General features: G+C 39.3%; 1 protein-coding gene across 6 annotated transcripts in view; it reads right to left on the reverse strand.

Moving 5' to 3' along the window:
- The window catches only part of WNK3 (WNK lysine deficient protein kinase 3), a 172,122-nt gene that overhangs the window by 117,895 nt on the left and 30,120 nt on the right, over positions 1–24,107 (reverse strand). For all 6 annotated transcript variants that reach the window (XM_051827130.2, XM_051827133.2, XM_051827131.2 and 3 more), the window contains exons 3-5: positions 4,889–5,061; positions 2,245–2,465; positions 1,396–1,553 (exon numbers count right to left, since the gene is read on the reverse strand). In XM_051827130.2, coding sequence (XP_051683090.1) covers positions 1,396–1,553; positions 2,245–2,465; positions 4,889–5,061 — 552 coding nt within the window. The remainder of the gene's footprint in view (positions 1–1,395; positions 1,554–2,244; positions 2,466–4,888; positions 5,062–24,107) is intronic.

Genomic DNA, 24,107 nt, shown 5'->3' on the forward strand with positions numbered 1-24,107 from the left:
AAAATTATGTTAAAAACAGGATTTTTAAAAATACTACCTGCTAGTATTCATTTCCTACAATACTCCAATAATTTCTTTCATGCCTATCTGCAGCCACCCAACAGGGTATTAAGTAGTCCTCCTTTGAAAAAATCATAATATTTTGTTTGTACCTTTCTTATGTTCCTTACTCTCATCTTCATATCCTATAGTTACCTAGGAATATATATATTATTACCCTACTGGAAATTTAAACTTTTTGAGGGTAGCAAACACTTCTTACTCTTCACTTCATTCCTTGCTATTTATTTTTTTAAAAGATTTATTTATTGTACTTGAAAGTCAGAGTTACACAGAGAGAGGAGAGGAAGAGAGACAGACAGAGAGAGAAAGAGAGAGGGAGAGAGAGAGAGGTCTTCCATCTGATGGTTCACTCCCCAATTGGCCACAACGGCCAGAGCTGTGTCGATCCGAAGCCAGGAGCCAGGAGCCTCCTCCGGGTCTCCCATGTGGGTGCAGGGACCCAAGGACTTGGGCCATCTTCTACTGCTTTTCCAAGCCACAGCAGAGAGCTGGACAGGAAGTGGAGCAGCCAGGTCTCAAACTGGTGCCCATATGGGATGCCGGTGCTTCAGGCCAAGGCGTTAACCCGCTGCACCACAGTGCTGGCCCCCATTCCTTGCTATTTCTTACACAAAATATTACTCACAGCAGGGACTCAAATACTGTCAAACTTATTTTGAATGTAGCTTCACAATCAGGTTTTTAGAACTAGAAGAAACCTTCAAAATCATTTAGACAATCTCTATTATTCAACTTCAAAAGGTAAGATCCAGGGGCAGGTATTTGGCATAGAAGAGGACACCCACATCCCCTATCAGAATGCCTGGGTTCAAGTCTTGGCTTGGGTTCTCAATTCTAACTACAGCTTGCAGCTAGTATGCATCCTGGGAGGCAAGAGGTGATGGCTCCCTGTCATCCACACAAGAGATGTATATTGAGTTCGATTCCTGGCTTTGGTCTAGCCCAGTCCTGCCTGTTGAAGGCATTTGGAGAGTAAACTCATGAATAGGAAATCAATATTCCTCTATCTCTACCTCTTTTACTTGCTCTGCCTTTCAAATAAATAAGAGAAATAGTAAAACTTTAAAAATTAAAAATATCTAATACCAAAACTTCTTCACAAATAGATATGATATAACATTTGTACATTTTCGTAAAAATAGTAATGCAGTGCATTTTATATGGCCCCAAGACAGTGTAAGGTATATTACAACTCTAAAATTTGTTTCATTACAATTGTTAAATTTAACACTATTCCACGAGATTAAACCAAAATTAGGTTTCACTAAGCTTTACTCAATTCAACATGAAATACGGCAATCTGTGAAGTAAAAAGTGTAAAATGATACCTACACTAGTCACTTTACGGTAAATCTGAGCTGCATTCTGGCACTCAGAATAAGGGTACTCTGAAGTAGCCATTTCTAGCATACACATTCCAAAAGCATAGACATCCACGGATTCATCATAGTGTTCTTCATACATCTCTGGAGCCATAAACTCAGGCGTCCCTACAAAATAACACCACAGCCACATTTTTTATTAAAGAGAAAAATGTATTCACCAAGACCACATTTCCCTTTCTCCTGAAGATTACCTGTGGGAATTTCTACTATCCACAACTAAATTTATAAGTATAAAATTTGTTGAATACTTGCTATTATCTACATAAAGCACTAAAAGACTTTCCGTAAGTTTCTCCTAATCAAATACAATTTGTAATACTTGAGACTGCATTGATTAACAAAATCTCTGTATCGCCATCCTTCTTTTCATTCAATTTTTTCTGAATTAACGTAGTAAATTTTCTTAAGTCTTCAGGACCTTTCAATAATCCTAAACATATCCAACAAAAGAAATATACCAGAATGTCTCTGAAATAAGTTAATATACTTATATAGTACATATCTCAAAACAAAATTCAGTCTGAGCCAGGAGTTGGCTAACTTTTCTGTAAAGGGTCTGAGGTTCATATGGTCTTGGGTACACAACTACTCAACTCTGTCACTGTAGTGAAAAACAGCCAGAGACAATTCAAAAATGAGTGGATATAGTGGTGGTTCCAATAAAATTTGATTTATAAAAACAGGCAGTTGGCCAGATTTTGCCCATGGACTATATAGTTAACTGATCTTTGTTCTAGACCTACATAATTGACAAATCTCTCTACACCCAACCAGTACACTGTAAAACGTCAATCACCAATGACACTCTTAGCAAATGATGTGCGCATTAAGGTGGCTAGTCCTAGATCACCAATCTTCACAGATCCAGTGGGTCCTGTGATGAAAATATTGTCACACTTCAGATCCCGGTGAATAATAGGAGGAGTCCTAGTATGTAAGAACTGCAATCCCTTTAAAATTTGCCTGCACCAGCTCCTTAAAACCTTTGGTTTCATTACTTTAAATCGTTTTAAGTACCTACAAAGAAAAGAAAAAGACCATGTGTGAATAACTTATTGTATGAACACTATCCAAGTACATCACATGAGAGCTGATAATTTATACTCTATGATCACTATCCCCAAGTTGTTTACTCTTGACTTTCAGGACAAAAAGATTTCATATCTGAGATTTCATTCTTAGATAAGACAGCTTACTAATTGTCATATTTTGAATTCAAAACAAGAATTATTCCAGGGTCCAGCACTGTGGCATAGAGGGCTAATCCACTGCCTGGAGCGCCAGCAACCCATATGAGTATCAGTTCAAGTCCCAGCTGCTCTTCTTCCAATCTAGCTCTCTGCTATGGCCTGGGAAAACAGTGAAAGATGGTCCAAGTGCTGCAACCATGTGGGAAACCTGGAAGAAGCATCTGGTTCCTGGCATTAGATCAGCCCAGTTCTGGCTGTTGCAGCTGTTTGGGGAAGGAACCAGCGGATGGAGGATCTTGCTGTCTGTCTCTCCCTCTCTCTGTAACTCTACCTCCCCAATAAAAAAATAAAAATCTTAAAAAAAGAATTATTCCAGAGTGGCCTTTTGTGGAATGGCAGGCAATACAGTTTTAAGAAGAAAACACTTTTCTATTTCTAGTAATTGCTTAGAAGGTTTAACTATGTAAAATTTTAGAACAAAAATGCTAGGAAATATTAAAGCAAAAGAGTATTTCAAAAAGTACATGGAAAATGCAAATTAAAAGATAAGTTTTATTTTAGTTCAAAAATATTTTAAAATTTATGCAGTCTTTAAATTTTTTTTATTTCATGTATAGTTTTTAAAATTTTTTCTTATTTACAAAAATAGAATAAATTTCATTTATTTCCTACATACAGGGGTTTTTTGAGAGGCAGAATCATAGAGAGAGGGAGAGACAGAGAGAAGTCTCTTCTATCCACTAAAAATTCACTCCCCAAATGGCCACAACAGCCAGAGCTGAGCTGATCCAAAGCCAGGAGCCAAGAGCTTCTTCTGGTTCTCCCACGTGGGTGCAGGGGCACTAGGGCCATCTTCTACTGCTTTCCCAGGCCATAGCAGAGAGCTGGGTCATGAGAGGAATAGCCTTGACATGAACCAGCGCCCATATGGGATGCTGGTGCCACAGGCAGAAGCTTAACCTACTATGCCACAGTGCCGGCCCCCATACATACAGTTTAAAAAAAAAAAGATTTATTTATTTATTTGAAAGGCAGTTACAGAGAGGCAGAGGCAGATAGAGAGAGGTCTTCCATTCATTAGTTCACTTCCCAGATGGCCACAATGGCTGGAGTTGCGCTGATCTGAAGCCTTCTTCCGAGTCTTCCGTGTCTCCCAGACGGGTGCAGGGACCCGAGGACTTGGACCATCTTCTACTGCTTTCCCAGGCCATAGCAGAGAGCTGGATTGGAAGTGGAGCAGCCAGGACTCGAACCAGCACCATATGGGATGCCAGTGCCACAGGCGGAAGCTTAGCCTTCTAAGCCATGGCGCCGGCCCCCGTGTTTTAAGAGCGTAAATACAGTTTTAAGAGCATAATGATACTTTCCACCCTACCTCCCTCATTCTTACCTTCCCTCCTTTTCTTACTTTTGTTTTAAAATTACAGGGACTGGCATTGTGGCTCAGCAGATTAAGCCACTGCCTACAACAGCAGCATCCCATATGGGTGACGAGTTTGAGTCCCAGCTGCTCCACTTCTGATCCAGTTCCCTGTGATTGTGCCTGGGAAAGCAGCACAAGATGGTTCCAATGCTTGAGCCCCTGCCACACACGTGGGAGACCCAGATTGAATTCCAGGCTTCATGCTTCAGCCTGGGCCAGCTCTGGCCACTGCAGCCATTTGGAGAGTGAACCAGCAGATAGAAGATTTCTGTCTTTCAACCTCTCTTTCTACATCCTGCTTTTCAAATGAAATAAACAGGGGCCAGTGTTGTGGCACCGCGGGTCAACGTCCTGGACTGAAGCACCGGCATCCCATATGGGTGCCAGTTCTCTGCTATGGCCTCGGTCCTATCCAGCTCTCTGCTGTGGCCTTGGAAAGCAGTAGAAGATGGTCCAAGTCCTTGGGCCCCTGGACCTGTGTGGGAAACCTGGAAGAAGCTCCTGGCTTCAGATCGGCGCAGCTCCAGCCGTTGCGGCCAATTGGGGAGTGAAACAGCGGATGGAAGACCTCCCTCCCTCCCGCCCCGCCACTGCCTCTCCTCTCTCTGTGTAACTCTTTCAAATAAATAAATAAATCTTTAAAACAATAAACAAATCTTTTAAAAATGAATTATATTCTTTTCTTAATAATTGCCAGTTGCTAACACAGTCATTAGATTTAAATCTTACCAGTTCTAACAAAGCAGTATTAATCTGTAAAGAACTTCCATTACTCCTGAAAAGTAGTTTCAAATAAAACCCCATTGGCACTATCATGGCAAACTTACGTCTTTAAGGTTCCTGAAGTCATTAGTTCAGTCACTAATACAATACACTTCTTTCCTTTTAATGTAGACTCCCAGGAATCATAAAATCGAACTATATTGGGATGCTGGAGACCTTTCAACATCTCTGCTTCTTCCTTGAACCGCTGCTGCTCAGCTTTGGTTAACTTCCGGTCCTGAAATGGAAGAAGTTCCAAAATACTGTCATAGAAATTCTCATGCATTTTTCTAAAACTATTCAAATGAGTACTTTATTGTATTATGTATGCATGCATATATTTATCTATTTTCATCTATCAATTCAGTTCTGAGGATCTATAAAATCACTGATATCCTTTCTAAGATAGTTACATTGATTCTATCCACACAGCAATGCTACAGTGGTTAACATTTAATTTCTATATTATAAATCTACCTAATGATAAATCAATACCCTGAAAAGCAAGTATTTCAAAATGAGTTGACAAAAAAGAATAAAACAGGTAATAGCACATTTTCCCAAAGAAATTCCTGAATTTCCACATCTAAAAAATCTACAAAGCTGGGGCAGGAATGATCCAAATGTTAAGACCCTAGAAAATTATTGTGGTTAAATTTCTGAATTGTCAAAATAAGAATGTTCTAGGTTTCCAGCAGAAATATCAGGTTACCAACCAGTGAAAGACCTTCAAACAGATCTTGGATCTCTAATCCACCACGTTAAATGCTCAAACTCAAAAGAATAATGTTTATCAAATTCTGAGGGAAGATTGTGACCCTAAAATCTGAACTCAGACAAGCTATCCTTCCAATTTAAAAGAAAAAATTCCTACATTTCTGGAAAACAGATAGTACTCATATACCATTCAGTACATTGAAAATATTACTCAAAGAACTTCAATAAAAATGTGGCCAAATAAAAGAATTAGAAAAGGAAGGTGTAACATATAATAAATAGTAACAAATTTCTAATAAATTTTAGAGTTAAGCCTAAGTCATCATAGCTGATGTAATTGGTAAAAATGAATGAGTTTTCTACATATTAATTAAAATAGAAGACATATAATACAAAAAGAACAGCCTGGAATTAAAATCCCAGGCTACATCACTAAAATCTAATTAGTAAAGAAAGAAGAATAAAAAACTATTGTTGCCTTGTGCATGGTAAAACAAGACTGATAGAACTATTTAAATTTTTATAGCAAGAATACAGAATCAACCTAGATGTGTATCAACTGATGAATGGATAAAGAAAATGTGGCATATAAACACTATGGGATATTATTCAGCTATAAAAAGAATGAAATCTTGATATCTGCAACAAAATGGACGTAAATGAAGATCATTACACTAACTGAAATAAGCCAGACCTAGAAAGAAAAATACCACATTTTCTTTTATCTATGGAAATTAATATAAAGAAAGTATAAAAACTGTGTGGATGTCATGTCATTTGGTATATATTTATAAATACTGCTTCACTGAATTTTGCAATGCACATGACAATAAACCATTCTTTCCCTACTTTATGATCACTGTCATGAACCCCATATTTTGTGGCATTAATATCCCTGTTTTCAAGAAAATAGCATATGTGTATATATAATATATACATATGAAGTAAGTTTAGCAAAATGTTAATAATTGCTAGGCCAGCACCGCGGCTCACTAGGCTAATCCTCCGCCTGCAGCGCCAGCACACCGGGTTCTAGTTCCGGTCGGGGCGCCGGATTCTGTCCCGGTTGCCCCTCTTCCAGGCCAGCTCTCTGCTGTGGCCCGGGAGTGCAGCGGAGTATGGCCCAAGTCCTTGAGCCCTGCACCCGCATGGCAGACCAGGAGAAGCACCTGGCTCCTGGCTTCGGATCAGCGCAATGCGCCAGCCGCAGCGGCCATTGGGGGGTGAAGCATCGGCAAAGGAAGACTTTCTCACTATCTCTCTCTCTCATTGTCCACTCTGCCTGTCAAAAATAAATAAATAAAAAAATTGCTAAGTCTTTCAATTAAAAAACAAATTATTTGTTTTGATGTTGATAGACAAGTCCAAGTATGCCTGCTAAACATTTATGTATAATTTCCATTTCAAACTGGTTGACTGTTAATTCCCAAATCCTACCCAAATGATAAGGGAAATATATTAATAAATCCAGAGAAGTGACAGAAAATATGAGAAGGGTTCAAACAAAATTTCTTAAAGAAAAAGTGTAAATCTGGGGTGGGCATTGTGGCACAGCAGGTTAAGCCATGGCTTGAGATGCCCACATCCCTTGTCAAAGTGCTGTTTGAGTCCTCGCTGCTCTGCTACAGATCTAGCTCCCTGGTAATGCATCTGGGAAGCAGCAGCTGGGGCTCAAGTTTTTGGACTACCTGCTACTCACATGGGAGACCCTGATAGAATTCCTGGCTCCTGGCTAAGGCCTACACTGCAGTTTCAGCCATTTGGGGATTGAACCAATAGAAGCAAGTCTCACATCCCCCCATCACTCTACCTTTTAAATAAATAAATATTTTTTAATACAGTTCTATAAACCATATAAAAAACTTCTCTATCCTACCTCCTTTATAGTCAAACCCTCTCATCACCCTTAAACCCTAGAAACCACTCATCTATTTATTATTACCACTAAGTTACTTTTTCCACAAAGTCTCATAAATAAAAGAGGATTAGTGTATCTAAAATCGGGCACCTTTCACTTAGCATAATGTATTGTTGACTATCTCACATTATTCAAAGTATCCACAGGTTGTTGCTTTCGATTGTTGAATAGTATTCCATATGAATGCACCACAATCTCTTTATCCATTCCCCAGATAAAAGACACTTAGATGGTTTTCAGATTTGTGCAATCACAAATAAAATTGCTATAAATATTCATATACAGGTTTTCAAATACTCAAACATAGGTTTTCATGTGAACATAGGTTTTCTTGGGTAAATATCTCAAGTGGGATTTATGGATTATATGGCTAAGTGTCTTTCACTTTATAAGAAACTTAATTTTTGTTAAGAGATTTAGCTTGAGGTTCTTTAAGTATGCATGTCCACTTATTCTAGCACCTTTTGTTGAAAAGACCATTCTTTCTATGCTGAATTACCATTGCATATTACTTAGGTCTATTTCTAGACTATATTATGTTATTGTTCTTTGTGCCTATATGCCAACACCACACATGTCTTGATTACTATACCTCCTTTAAAAAAAAAAACTATTATATTCCTTTGGAAGGCAAAGTTACAGAGACAGAGACAGAGAGAGATAGAATCTTCAATCTTCTGGTTCACTCCCCAGATGGCTGCAATGGCCAGGGCTGGGCCAGGCTAAAGCTAGGAGTTTCATCTGGGTATCCCATTTGGATGGCAGGGGGCCAAACACTAGGGACACCTTCCATTGTTTTCCTAGGCCATTAGTGGGGAGCTGTAGCAGAAGTGAAGCATCAGGGACACGAATTGGTGCCCACATGGAATTGCAGGCAGTGGCTTTACCTGCTGCACCACAGCTCTGACCCCTAAACTTTTTCAGTTCAATTTTTCTATGATGTTGAACATTTTTTCATCCATGTTTGTGAGAGAAGTTGGTATGCAGTTTTCTCGTAATGTCTTTATAATTTAGGTATCACATGAGTGGGCTCTGGCAAAGTTAGTATTACAAAATCAAAGTTTGTGCTGACACTTTTCCATCCTGTACCAGAGCAAAACTTATGAGAGTCACATTTTCCAGGAATATATTCTATCATCAGCAGGAAGAAACAAAGTTACCTCTTTCCCAATATTCATACTCTTCTTTTTTATTGATTTTGCTAAAATATTTACAATATTGAATCATTACTGCCTTATACTAGATTTTTTTAAGAACAGCTTTATCATCTCATAACTTGGATTGTTTACTGGATTTTATTTTATTTTCACAAATGGTTTAATTTTCTTATATTCTTACTTTAACTTTTTAAGTAGAAGTGGCTGCTCCACTTTCAATCCAGCTCTCTGCTGTGGCCTGGGAAAGCAGTGGAAGATGGCCCAAGTGCTTGGGCCCCTGCACCTGCATGGGACACCTGGGAGAAGCTCCTGGCTCCTGGCTTCAGATAGGCACAGCTCCAGCCATTATGGCCATTTGGGGAGTGAACCAGTGGATAGAAGACTCTCTCTCTCTCTCTCTCTCTCTTTCTCTCTCTCTCTCTTTCTTTCTCCCTTTCTCTGCCTCTGCCTCTCTGTAACTCTGCCTTTCAAATAAATAAATAAATCTTAAAAAAAAAAGATTATATGGGCTTTGGGGCCGGCACTCTGGCGTAGCAGGTAAAGCCACTGCCTGCACTGCTGGAATCCCATCTGAGCACCGGTTTGAGTCCCAGCTGCTCCACTTCCAATCCAGCTCTGTGCTATGGCCTGGGAAAGCAACAGAAGATGGCCCCCAAGTCCTTGGGCCCCTACACCCACATGGGAGACCCAGAGGAGTCTCCTGGCTCCTGGCTTTGGACTGCCACAACTCCGGCCATCTGGGGAGTGAGCCAGCGGATGGAAGCCCTCCCTCTCTCTCTCTCTCGCTCTCTGCCTCTGCCTCTCTGTAACTCTGCTTCTCAAATAAATAAGTAAATCTTAATAAAAAAGATTATATGGGTTTTATGAAATTAATTGGAAAAAATAGTTTTAACATCAAAATCACCTGTCATATCATGGTCAACAAAAACTCAAGTTCAGAATTCACATACTCCTAATGTGTTTCCTTTTCCAAATTACAAAATTGAAACATAAAGATGAGAATAGGGGCAGTTGTGGAGTGAGGCACAGAAGTTATATTGTTGCTTGGGGCACCTAAATCCCATGTTGAAGTGCTTGATTTTAGTTGTAGCTCCTCAACTTCCACTCAAATGAACAATCTGGGAACACAGCAGATGATGGCTCAAGTACTTGGGTCCCTGCCACCATGTGAGAGACATGAATGTAGTTCTGGGCTCCTGGTTTCAGCCTGTCCCAGCCCTGGCTGTTGTGGACATTTAGGGAGTGATCAAGTATCTCTCTCTGTTGTCTGCCTTTCAAATCAATAATCTTTAAAAAAAAAAAGAATAAGAATGGGGAAATAATCTTCAATGAGTACAAAGCCTCAATTAGATGGGAAAAATAAGTATTTTTTCTTTGAAATATAATGCACAGTGAGTGAATATAGTAAAAAATGTATTTTACATTTCAAAATCACTGAGTAAATTTCAAACGTTCTCACTGATATGGTATGACCATGCAGTTAGTTAAAGTTTAGGTAAGCTGGAATTCTTGCATTCCTGCAATATTACCTTATCTATTTAACTGTTGATTTGATATACCCACTTTCCCAGAGGCCCCTGTTGCATCAGGAACCAGGGCACAGGCTAAGACTCCACCCCATATGCATATCCAATTAGTACCACCTGCTTCCTTATAAAAAGAGGCAAGAAGCAAGATAGAGGAAAGCCTCCATAGACTTCACTTAGAGGTACCACTCTCATTTTCTCTCTTCTGAAAGCACTTGGACATACTGCATTCATTTTCTCTCTTCTTGCTACAGACAGACCTCTATGGCTGTTACTTAGAGGTACCAATTTTGGGTTTTTTCTTTTTTCTCTCATTTATGGGTAACACTTTGGTTCACTCATGTTTTATATTTCCCTGTGTGGGGTGGCCCACATCGTCACCACAAAAAAAATAAGCATTTGGGGCAACGGGCATGTGAATTAACTTGATTCAATTATTTACTATATGCATAAATTATAATATCATTTTTCTACCCCACAAATATATACAACTATAATTTGTCAATTCATCATCTTAAAAATACAGCTTCATACAATAAGATACTAACAAGCAGCTCTGTTGAATTTTATCATTTTGCTCTATTTCCTTCCACTTTTAAAGTGAATAAAAAATTACAGATTTAGCTGAAGCCCCCCGGGAGACTTCCCTCTTTGATTATATCCCCATTCTCATCTTCCAAGAAGTAGCCACTCTCTCAATTAATGCAAGTTTTCAATTAATTTTGTATCTAAAAGCAATATACTTTTTTAGTCATAATATATAATATAGGTGGTTGTCATGTGTTTTATATCCTTGCAAAAATTATTTTGCACAAGGATCAGCATGTGGTGCAGCAGGATAAGCCACTACTTGCCAAAATACGCTGATGAAAGATCTGTCTCTCCTCCCCCTCTGTCACTCTGCCTTTTAAATAAATAAACAAACCTTTTTTTAAAAAAGAATTATTTTGCAAAGTATTTTTATCTTTATTTTGATATATATAGTTATATCATTGTATAATTCCACCACAATTTGTTCATAACTTGATCCAATTTTTTGCTCTTATAAACATTACAGTGTATATTCTTGGATGCCTTCTTGTTCTAAAGAGATTAATCATTTTTCTATAATTTCTATACTAACTAGCCTATACAATTTCTCTATTTTTGTTGAGTACATTTTGTACTTACGAGGATATTTTGTTTGGGAGTAATCTATTACTTAAGATTTGTCAAAAATAAATCTTTTTATATTTTAAATTTTTAATATTAAAATATTGGGAAAACTTTGTCATCAATGCTGTACCATATTCTCTTTTTAGTACTTTTGAGATAAGTGCTTTCAGTTATTAATAATGAAGAAATTTTAGGGTATAAATTTTTTTCTGCATGAAACTTTTAAACTTATCCATAGGTTTTGCTATAATGTTTTCTCTTTTTAATTCCTTTCTAGTTTATAATTTCAGTTTAGAGTTTCTCATTGACTCAAAATTTATCTAAGAATGTGATTCCTTCAATTAGGTAAGACTCTTTTGGTTATGTTATTTATTATTTTATTATTTATTATTATTGTTTCCAATTTAGTTATGCAGAATATAAAAATTTCTTTTCTTTAAGTTAAGGTTTTCTTTGGGGACCAGTGTTGTGGTAAAGGGGGCTAGGCTTCCATATCAGAGCACTGGTTCGAGTCCCACCTGCTCTGCTTCCAATCTAGCTCCCTGCTGATGTGCCTGAAAAGGCAGCAGAGGATGGCCCAAGTACTTGGGCCACTGCCACCCATGTGGGAGACCTGGATGGAGTTCCTGGCTCCTGGCTTCAGACTGGCCCAGCCCTGGCTTTTGCAGCTATTTGTGGAATGAACCAGCAGATGGAAGATTTCTAACTCTATTTCTTGGTCCCTATCAGTCTGCCTTTCAAATAAATAAAATCTCTTTTAAAAAGGCTTTATTTGGGCTACATATCAATCAACTATTTTAGCGGTTTACAGACATACAAAATATACATTTCATGGGGCATGCACTGTGGCACAGTGGGTCAGGACGCTGTCTGCAGTGCCAGCATCCCATATGGATGCTGCTTCAAATCGTGGCTTCTCCATTTCCGATCCAGCTCCCTGCTAATAGCCTGGGAAAGCAGAGGAAGATGGCCAAATCCTTGGGCCCCTGCACCCACATGGGCGACCCAGAAAAAGCTCCTGGCTTCAGCCTGGCCCAGTCCCAGCAGTTGCAGCCATTTGGGGAGTGAACCAGCAGATGGAAGATTTCTAACTCTATCTTTCCTCTCTCTCTAACTCTGACTTTCAAATAAATAAATAAATCTTTAAAAATATATACATTTCCTGCTTGAAGGATATAAAGTTCCATATACCAATCAAATGAAGTTTGTAGATTACGACTCAATTGGTCTATATCTGCTCGTTTCTTGTTTACTACATCAGTCCTATTTTGAATGAAATGTACATGAAATTTCCCACTACACCTATAGGAAGAGTTTTCAAACAGATTTCAAAATCTCTGCAACAGAATAGACTCATCTTTTCATTCTATTTTTCCATGAAAATCCTGAAATATTTTCATACATTTATCATTTTTTAAAAAATCTATTCTAGGTCCTGAGTTTAAATTATTAAAAAATGTTGGTGTCTAACAGTTTTTGGTATACCTTCTTAAGCTATGAGATATATGATTTCATAATATAATGCTTTAACTTTCCTCCTTTTTTTAAAAAAATATTATTTATTTATTTGAACAGCAGAGTTACAGAGACAGAGGGAGAACAGAGCGAGAAAGGGATTTTTCATTCACTGATTCACTCCCAAAACGGCTAGAACAGCCAAGCCAAAGCCAGGAGCCAGGCACTTCATTCAGGTCTCCTACATGTGGCAGAAGCCCAGGCATTTGGGCTATCTTCCCCTGCTTTCCCAGGTGCATTAGCAGGGAGCTGGATTGGAAATAGAGCATCCAGGACTCGAATCAGTGCCCATATGGGATGCCAGTGTTGTAGGTGGCAGCTTAACTCACCGTGCCACAATATCAGGCCTTCTTCCTTCTTTTAATAGATATTAATATTGCTGTACTTTGGAAATTTATATTTATTAAATAAAAGTGAAAAATAGATATTAATATTGTCACTTCTAATTTCACTTTGCTGTGTATACTTTTACCTCAACCTTTATCACTGTTGTAAGTATATTTTTGTTAAATAACACATGTGGGTTTTAACTTTCACTTCCATCTGACAGTCTGAGATCTTAATAAGTAAATGCAACATGTCCACATTTGATATAGCAAGCAATACACTTAATTTTACTGTTTTAATATTATTTTTTCTTTATTTTACATTGTTGTTTCTTTACTTCAGTATTAACCAAGCAGTATATCACATTTTTCCTTCTTACTACTGGTTAGCCTCCCTTCCCTGATACTTAAAATCAAGTACGTTTCCCTATTATATTAGTTTTTACTATGTCTAACCCCACACACACCAAAAATAAATAAATAAAAGTACTAATGAGATATAGAAGACGTAGTCACCCCTACATCATCCACTCCCAAACAACTCCTCCTCCAACACTTAGGTTTTGCTAAACTGATATAGAACCAAAAGTAATAAATCATTACTTGTTTATCTCTGCATTTAGTCTCTTCTCACTATAAAGTCTTAGCACTTTCATCAAATATTCCATCCATTCAATGACATAGGCTAGTTTCATAGATCTTATTCTTTTTAATTGTTGCACAGTTTTCTACACTGTGGTCTTTGTAAATCCATGAACATATTTCATCTTGACATATTGGGGTTGGTTGGAAATTCTTGGGGAGCTTAAGCCTTTTCCCCATACTCATCTATAATCTATCATCTTTCAGCTTCTAGCATTGAAATAAGAAGTCACTCTCCATCTCCACCTCTCTCTGCAACTCTGTATTTCAAATAAATAAAATATAAAAAAAAAAAAAGAAAAAGAAAAAAGGGGCCCATGCTATGGCGCAGTGGGTTAACACCCTGGCCTGAAGGGCTGGCATCCCATATGGGTGCTGGTTCAAGTCCCAGCTGCTCCTCTTCCAATCCAGCTCTCTGCTATGGCGTGGGATAGCAGTGGAAGATGGCCCAAGTCCTTGGGACCCTGCACCTGCGTGGGAGACCTGGAGGAGGCTCCTGGCTCCTGGCTTCAGATCAGCACAGCTTCGGCCATTGTGGTCATCTGGGGAGTGAACCAGCAGATGGAAGACCTCTCTCAAAAAAAGAAAATAAGAAGTCAAATGCAAGTATGATTCTTTGTTCTTGGTGAGTCTATTTATTTATCAGATTTTACCTAATATCTACTCCTAAATACTACTTCTATTTGATTAGCCAGGCCACTAACTCAAGGTCTGAAAAGTGACTATTTTTTCCTCACATTCACTCTCCCTGTGTAGGTCCTTGATTGACTCACAGGAGTACAAGGATACCTTAAGTAGTGACAGTACAATGAAATGAGAGGTAAAGCAGTCTCTCTCCTGCAGCCATCTCTGTGCCATCCAACATGTTGTTGGACACTGAGGAAGCTTCTTTGTTCCCTATCCCTCTAGACTGCAAAAGCTAACTCTCTCTCTCCTATTCTCTAGACAAAACAACTCAGCCTACCAATCCTTCAGCTCCTTTCACACTTTTGAAAGAATAGAAGTAGGCAAGGAGATTAGCAGGTCTTCCCCTTGTGTTATGGACTGAGTGTTTGTGCCTTCCACACAAAATCTGTATGTTGATATCTGAACCCCAATGTTACTACATCTGGAAATAGGGATTTCATGAAAGTAATTAAGGAAGCTAACTGATGTCATATGGATGGGGCCCTGATCCAACAGGATTAGTATCCCTATAAAAAACAAGAGGAAGTTCTTCTCATACCCCACCATCTCCCCATATCCCAGCAAGCCAGGAAAAGAGTCCTTACCAGAAACCATTCCCACCAGCCCTTGACCCAGGCATTACAGTCTCCAGAACTTAGAGAAAAGATGCTGAATATCACCAGTTATTAGATAAATGCCTAATCAAAACCACAATGGGATACCAATTCACACCCATGAGGATGTCTACTGACAAAACAAACAAACAAATAACAAGTGTTGGTAAGGATATAGAGAAATTGCAAACCTTGCTACACTGCTTGTGGGAATGAAAAATGGTGCAGCCACTGCAGAAAGCAGTATGAGATCCTTACAATATTAAATACTGAATTACTATATGCTCCAGTAATTCTAAGTATATATTCAAAAGAACATGGGGCCGGCACTGTGGCTCACTTGGTTAATCCTCCGCCTGCGGCGCCGGCATCCCATATGGGCACCGGGTTCTAGTTCCAGTTGCTCCTCTTCCAGTCCATGTCTCTGCTGTGGCCCAGGAGGGCAGTGGTGGATGGCTCAAGTGCTTGGGCCCCTTCACCCGCATGGGAGACCAGGAGGAAGCACCTGGCTCCTGGCTTCAGATCGGCATAGCTCCAGCCGTAGCATCCATTTGGGGGATGAACCAATGGAAGGAAGACCTTTCTCTCTGTCTGTCTCTCTCACTAACTCTATCTGTCAAATAAATTTTAAAAAAGAACTGAAATCAGGGATTCAAAGAAATATTTATATATCAGGCTAATAGCTGCATTATTTACAATAACCAAAAGACAGAAACAACCCAAATGCCCATCAACAGATAAATGGATAAAAAGCAATGTGATATAGTGGTAGGTGTTGGGCACAGCACTTAAGATGCTACTTGGGCTGTCTAAATCCTATATTGGAGTGCCTGGGTTCCTAGGTCCTAGCTCTGCTCTCCATTCTACTTTCTTGCTAATGCGCACCCTAGGGGGTAGAGGTGATGGCTCAAGTACTTGGATCCTCACCATTCATGTGGGAAACCCAGATTGAGTTCTGTGTGCCTGGCTTCTCCCCCAGCTGTTACAAATATCTGAGAAGTGAACGAGCAGATGGAAGATCTGTGTGTGTGTGTGTGTGTTTATATGTGAACATGTACATGTGCATGCATGCATGTGTGCCTTTCAACTACATAAACATAAATAAATGAAATTTTAAAAAGGAATGTTACACATGCATACAATTGAATACTGTTCAGTCTTATAAAGAAATTAAACTCTGATTAAGCACTACAATTTGGAATAATCTTAAGAAACATTATACAGGGCTGGAGCTGTGGCACAGCAGGTTAAAGCCCCAGTCTGCAGCGCCAGCATCCCATATGGGCGCTGGTTCGAGACCCGGCTGCTCCACTTCCGATCCAGCTCTCTACTATGGTCTGGGAAAGCAGTGGAAGATGGCCCAGCTCCTTGGGCCCCTGCACCCACATGGGAGATCTGGAAGAAGCTCCTGGCTCCTGGCTTCAGATCAGCTTAGCTCTGGCCATTGCGGTCATTTGGGGAGTGAACCAGCAGAATGGAAGACCTCTCTCTCTCTGCCTCTCCTTCTCTCTCTGTATAACTCTGACTTTCAAATAAATAAATAATTCTTAAAAAAAAAAAAGAAAGAGAAACATTATACTAAATTAAATAACCCAGACATGGAAAGGGAAATGGTGGATATCACTAGCCACTAGTGGAGATTAGAGAATGGGGAGTTACTGTTTAATGGACATAGAGCTTCTGTTTGGGATGATGAGAAGATTCTAGAAATGGGTAGTGCTGATGGTTGTACAACAATGTGAATGAATTATACACTTTAAACTGGCTAAGCTAGTAGTTTTTGAATGTTTATTTACTTTCATGTACTTGAAAGGCAGAGAGAGAGAGAGAGATGCTCCATGTACTGTTCACTCCCTCAATCCCTCAAATATCCGCAATGGCTAAGACTGGTCCAGGCCAAAACCAGGAGTTTAGCATTTAATCCAAATCTCCCACATGGATGGCAGGGGCCCAAAGCACTTGAGCCATCATCTGTTGCCTCCCAGGAGTGCACTGTCAGGACACTGGATAGGAAGTGATATGGCCAGAACTTGAAACAGCTCTCCAACACTGCAACATGGGATGTGGTGGCTTAGCCCACTGCATCACAACACATGCCCAATTTATTTTTTAAAAAAGTTTATGTATTTTCATCTACTTGAAAGGCAAACACACAGACATTAAAATGGTAAATTTAACATACATTTTGTCACAAAAATGTTGAAATAGTTACTTAAAAAACAAAAGTTAAGTAATGCTAAACTTAGAAGACACTTGAAAACAAGTAGAGTGTTTATGTTTTTCTATCTAACCTGGGATAACTAATAAGTCCTAAATGCCCCCCTGTAATTAGTTAGAAGTCATTTACTCAGGATAGATCAGCAAATCTACTCTAAAGAATAATGAATAAATTTTGATGTGTTCTGATTAAATTAGTAGAATGCAAGTCTTCTGTGTGCCAAACTAAACTACTCCCACTTCCTCCTTTGATCTGAAAGATCAAACATAGTCAGCATTAGGAGTAAACAACTTCACAAAATTACAACTGCTGTCGCAGACATACTGCTGGAGGTGACATTCACTAAAGAGGGAGAGTCAAGATCTTTAAGAGTTCCCATTTTAATTCAGCAAGTGGAAAGTAAGTCTGTCAAACTACTATCAAAGTCCAGAGGGAAACAGAGTGCATCTTCAATTACCATAGTAATTCGCGTTTTTTAAACACACACAGGAGTGGGTGTTTGGTGCAGCAGTTAAGCTGTTGCTGGGGAGGTCCATATCCCATATCAGAGTGCTTGGGTTTGAGTCTATTCCATCTTCCTGCTAATGGGCACTCTGAGGGGCAGCAACTGATAGCTCAAGTGGCTGAATCCCTGTCACCCATGTGGGAGACCTTGGATTGAATTCCTGGTTCCTGGCTTCAGCTGGGCTCAGCACTGACTGCTTAGGCATTTGGGAGACTGAACCAGTAGGTGAAAGATATCTTTCATCTCTCTCTCATCTCTCTCTCTCTCTCTCTCTCTCTCTCTCTCTCTCCCTTTCAAATAAATACATTTTTAAATTGCCTATGGATTAAAGAAAATAGTGTAGGAGAAAAATATTAAAATACTTAAAATAAAGGTGGACATTATGATGTAAAGTGTCAAGCCACAGCTTGGGAGGCCCACATCCCATATCACAGCACGAGTTCAACTCCCAGCTATGCCACTTCCAATCCAGCTCCCTGCTAATGCACCTGAGAAGGCAGAGGATGATGACCCAAGTACGTGGGTCCCTGCCACCTATATGGGGGACCCAGATGGAGATCCTGGCTCCTGGCTTCAGCCTGGCCCAAACCTGGCTGTTGCAGACATTTGGTGAGTGAACCTGCAGATAGATGAAAGAGCACTGTCTGTCTATGTCCCTCTGCCCTTCAAATAAATCAATCTTTTAAAATATCTAGGACAGACACACACTATTGTACTAGTAATAACTACTTTCATAGAATAACTTTCACACATCATCAATGAGGATATTTTACACAAGAAAGGAATGAGGAGCCACAAAACACAAACTAGACAGCAGTTGACAGCTAATGAAACTGACATAATCAGAAGCCATGAAAATCCTATTCTGGGGCTGGCACTGTGGTGTATCAGTTAAGCTGCTGCCTACAGTGCTGGCATCCCATATGGGCACCAGTTCAAGTCCCAGCTGCTCCACTTCCAATCCAGCTCCCTGATAATGGTTGAGAAAACAACAGAAGATGGCCCAAGTACTTGGGTCTCAGCCACCGACATGAGAGACCTGGAAGAAGCTCCTGGCTCCTGACTTCAGTCTGGTACAGCTGGCCATTGCAGCCATTTGAGAAGTGAGCCAGCAGATGGAAGATTCTCTCTCTCTCTCTCTCTCTCCTCTCTCTGTAACTCTGCCTTTCAAATAAAATAAACATTTGAAAAATAAAAAGAAAATCCTAGACTGTGAAAATGATCCCTAAATTTTGCTGTCTCAAGGTAATGTTAACCTAAAAAAGCATCAAACATCAATTTTCAGTGTTAAAATATTAATTCCTATGACTGAGATACAGAAGTAAAATATAAACTTAGCAAATATATTTTAACTACTCCACACCACTTTAAAAAGAAATACTGTCCTTTTACGAATGTTAACTAAACACTTAATCTATTATAACATATGGAATGCTAAAAATGTACACAAAACCCTTTCTGAGACATGGCACTATACCAACATGACTAACCTGGATATGTATTTATTCAAGATAAGAAGCATTTCATTTCCAAAAGGTAAACTACAGCCTTATCAGCTATGTGTCTTAATGCAAACACCAACAACGATCTACAGAACCAGGTCAGGAGATACAGGGATCTCTTTCTACATATGTAAAAAAAAAAAAAAAAGGAAGAAATCATCAGCAGTTATCTAAAAGCTATATTATAAAATACCTTGTTCAAGTAAAGAGGGAGACTACAAAGCTTCAAAATGGTACTTGGCTTACAATGTACTCGATCAATGAATATTCTTGATAAACATAAGGTTACTCAGTGTTTTATCACTACCATTTATTGAACATTCAAATGTATATCACATGCTTAAAAACATTATCTCTAATATTCACCATTTTATTTCCTAAGCTAAGCAGTAGGTACACAATTCCCATTATTTTTTATTCTTTTTGCATATCCAAAATATTTTACTCTTCTTTTTTAAAAAATTATTTACTTATTTGAAAGGCAGAGTTCCAGAGAGAGGAGAGACATAGAGAGATATATTTAATTCACTGCTTCACTCCCCAAACAGCTACAATAGCCGGAGCCAGGCCAGGCCAGGCAGAAGCCATGAACCAGCAGCTCCCCCCAGGTCTCCCATATGGGTGGCAGGGGCCCAACGACTTGGGCCATCTTCTACTACTTTCCCAGGTCCAGCAGCAGGGAGCTGGAAATAGAGCAGTCAGGACACAAATTGGTGCCCACATGGGATGCTGACATTGCAGGGAGTGGCTTTACACACTGAGCCATAGTGCCGGCCTCTATTTAGGTTTTCTTACAAAGAAAAGTTAAAAAAAAAAAAACCTAAAGTTCCAAAATGTTAGGCTACTTGGTTGTCCAAGGTACATACCTGGCACAAGCAACAATGGAACCCCAGTATGTTGAACTCTGAATCCCAAGCACTTTCTAGTTTATCACTTTGCCTCTCAGAAACAAGATTCACAATAATGACTGCAGATACCTCACTCACAAACTGCTTTCCATGCAGAAACAGCGCACCCTAAACCTAACACTAAGTAAAAGAAACACACACTGTGGTTGTAATAATTTGTAAATAATGACATCATTGATCGCATCAATCTGGAAATCATAGTCTGGCCATATTATTATGTTAAAGCTTTAGGACAGCAAGGGTATTAATACCTATTAAACTGCTCATGCATAATTGTCAAGATATATATTTAAAAGGGGAACAAACCACATACTGAACCAGGTTCACTTATCTTCTAGAACTGTTGAAAAAGAGGATGTCTTCAGTCAGGATCTGAGCATTCAGTTCAATTGGTTGGCCCATAGCCTCAGCAAAAGGACATGCAGGAACACTCAGTTCCTTTGATCTGACTCAATACTCCCCAAATCACCTTCTGATTATAATTTACCTTTCCTGGCATCTACCCTAAAGACCATATAGAGCATTTTACCTAACAACTTTATTGCTCATTCTAAATTAATAAATTTGTATCCTAGATCTAGAAGTTTAAGTTAGCACAAGTTTGCCTTCCCACATGTCGGACCACCTCTGGCCATGGACAGAAGGTGAGATCAAATACTGAACCATGGCAACTCAACCAGGAAACTGTTCTTTAGAGGCCTTCATGCCAGACAGTGCCCTTCAATAATCCCAGTAATTGTTATCTCTTGAGTTTTCTCAGTTTAATGTTAAGAGCCTTATTTCAAATAGAGTCCATTTAAGAAATCACTTACTGGGAGGGCATTTGGAACAGTGGTTAAGACACTATGTGGGACACATGCATCCCATATCAGAGTGCCTGGGTTTCAGTCCTGGTTCTGTTAGCTCCAGCTTCCTGCTAACGTACACCCTAGGAGGTAATGGATGATGGCTGAAGTACTTGGGTCCTTGCAACCCACATGGGACACCTGGATTGAGTTCCTTACTCCCAGCTTTGGCCTGGCCCAGCCCTGGCTATTGTGGGCAGATGCCTACACTCCCCAGATGGGGAGTGAACCTTGATGAAAGTTTGATTTCTCTCACTCTGTCTCTCTTTCAAAGAAACTAAAATAATAAAAAAATTTAAAAAGAAATAGTTTATTCTACAAGGGTTAAAAATGACCTGCTCAGGCCAGCGCGGTGGCTCACTAGGCTAATCCTCCGCCTCCGGCACTAGCACCCTGGGTTCTAGTCCCAGTTAGGGCGCCAGATTCTGTCCCGGTTGCTCCTCTTCCAGTCCAGCTCTCTGTTGCGGCCAGGGAGTGCAGTGGAGGATGGCCCAGGTCCTTGGGCCCTGCACCCGCATGGGAGACCAGGAAGCACCTGGCTCCTGGCTTCAGATCAGTACAACGCGCCAGCCATAGTGGCCACTTGCGGGGTGAACCAACGGAAAAAGGAAGACATTTCTCTCTGTCTCTCTCTCTCTCACTGTCTAATTCTGCCTGTCAAAAAAAATGATCTGCTCAAATAACTAGAGAAGGGCAGATCTGTAAATCATGTATGCAAATATTTTATGTGTGTGTGTGTGTGTATATATGTATAATCAATAGAACACAAATCTCTATTCTGCCCCTTTGGGCAAGTTAATTAATGTATCTAAATATCAGTTCCACCATTTGAAAATGAATAATCCTTTCTTCATATAACTATTGCAAAAATTAAATATTCAAATTAAGCATTTGTATAAGTCCTTGATTAATGTTAATTTTGATAAATGGAAAATATATAATTACTAACTATACTGAACCACTTGAACCAGAAATTCTCCTATTATTAGGTTTTCAGAAACTTTTTTTAAAGATTTAATTATTTTTATTTGAAAGTCGGAGCTACACAGAGAGAAGGAGAGTCAGAGAGAGAGAGAGATCCTCCACCCCAGATGCTGCTGATTCACTCCCCAGTTGGCCGCAACAGCCGGAGCTGCGCCAATCCGAAACCAGGAGCCAGGAGCTTCTGCTGGGTCTCCCACATGGGTGCAGGGGCCCAAGGACTTAGGCCATCCTCCACTGCTTTCCCAGGCCACAGCAGAGAGCTGGATCAGAAGTGGAGCAGCTGGACTCAAACCGGCACCCATATAAGATGTCGGCACTGCAGGTGGTGTTTTATCTGCTATGTCACGGCGCCAGCCCCAGTTTTCAAAAACTTAACAGACATATATATTGGTGAGAAATCACATAAAACAAAGAGGTAATTCTAATCAATAAATGGAGAATCAAAGTGGAAAATAAAAAACCACCATTAGAACACCACAGTTATACTTATTACAGGAAAGATACACACCAAAGGATGCCAAAATCAGTTGATGAAAGTTTGAGGAGACAATATATTTGTATAACCTCCAAGTATCTACCCTAAGATATTTACTCATCTACAATGGGAAAAAGCAGTAGCTTTACCTAGCAGTAAACCTAGCAGACAGCATTTTAACAAAATTATCAAGGTTATTATCACCAATAATAACAGTATCATGAACCCCCTACTATGATGCACTAAGAAAGGTGCATCACTTCTAAGGTATGGGCGCAAAAAAAGAAAAAAAAATGCATAGCCTAACCTAATCATGAGAAAATATAAGCTAAGCTCTTTTTGAAGGACAGTATACAAAATGACCTTTATCCTTCAAAAGTTCAAGACAGAAGAGTTATCATACATTGGACTAGAAGTAAGGGGACATATCAATAAAATGCAATATGGGATTTTGGATTGTATCAGAAAACTGAAAAAGGGGTATTAGTGGAAAAAACAGTGAACTCCAAAAAAGTTTTACACTTTGGTTAATAGTATTATACTAATGTTAGTTTTTAGCTTTGATACTGTTTTCTAGTTAGGATATTAGGAAAGTGGGTAAAGGGCATACAGGAACTTTCTATGCTATCTTTGCAATTATTCTTTAAGAAGCAAATTATCTCAAGGTAAAAAGTTAAAAAACATTAAGTAGGAAAGAAGTAGTACCCCTGTTGGCTTCCTACACCCAACCCTACCATTTCCTTTAAACAAACCTGTATTTAACAGTCCTTTCATCTTTTCACTAATGCCAAACTCCAGGCCTTCTTATTACTGACTATAAACTCCCTCTACTGTAAGCTTTATGCATATGGGGCCTGTGTCTGCTATTTCTCCCCATTATGTCCCTAGCACTTAGCAAAGGTCTGGCACATTGTAGAGACTATTTATTTGTTGAATGTATGAACAAATGAATCATAACTGTAGTATACTATATTCATTTCTTTTGCCACTGTAACAAATTACCATAAACTTCCTGGCTTAAAACATTATTTTCCAGTTGCAAAGATCAGAAGTTGAAAATGAGTCTCACCAAACTAAAATCAAGGTATCAAGAGCTAGCATTGTGGTTCAGAATACAGAAACATTCCCAAAAAGGGTCACAAAAATATTTTGAGGATAAAATCAATTGTCCCAGATTGAGACTTTGAACAAAAATATTTCACAGAAATTTGAGCATTTTTAAATTACTTTTTCCTGTATTGGAAATTCAACAGTTTTTGCATCTAATTCCAATTTTATAATTAAATACAGGGTTGATGTCTATAATTTTCCCATAGTATTTGTAGATGATGAATAAAAACCAGCTTCCCCACAAGCTTGACAGATGCATCAGGTATAGAAGTGCTGCTCACACTGCACTGCTTTGAATCTGTTCACTGCTATCATGACAGTATATAAGAAATGTTCACTCATTCTGTCACCTTCTGCAGTCTATTGTGCCTTTTTTGTCCTTCTAGGCTTTCTTTTCAATACCATGTTTGGTTCAGTTCACAGACTATAGTTAGAATGGTTAGCATGGTCTGCTGGGGCCGGTGCTGTGGCATAGAGGGTAAAGCCTCCACCTGCAGTGCC

The sequence above is a fragment of the Oryctolagus cuniculus genome, chromosome X (genome assembly GCF_964237555.1).
Source record: "Oryctolagus cuniculus chromosome X, mOryCun1.1, whole genome shotgun sequence".
NCBI classification, from domain to species: domain Eukaryota; kingdom Metazoa; phylum Chordata; class Mammalia; order Lagomorpha; family Leporidae; genus Oryctolagus; species Oryctolagus cuniculus.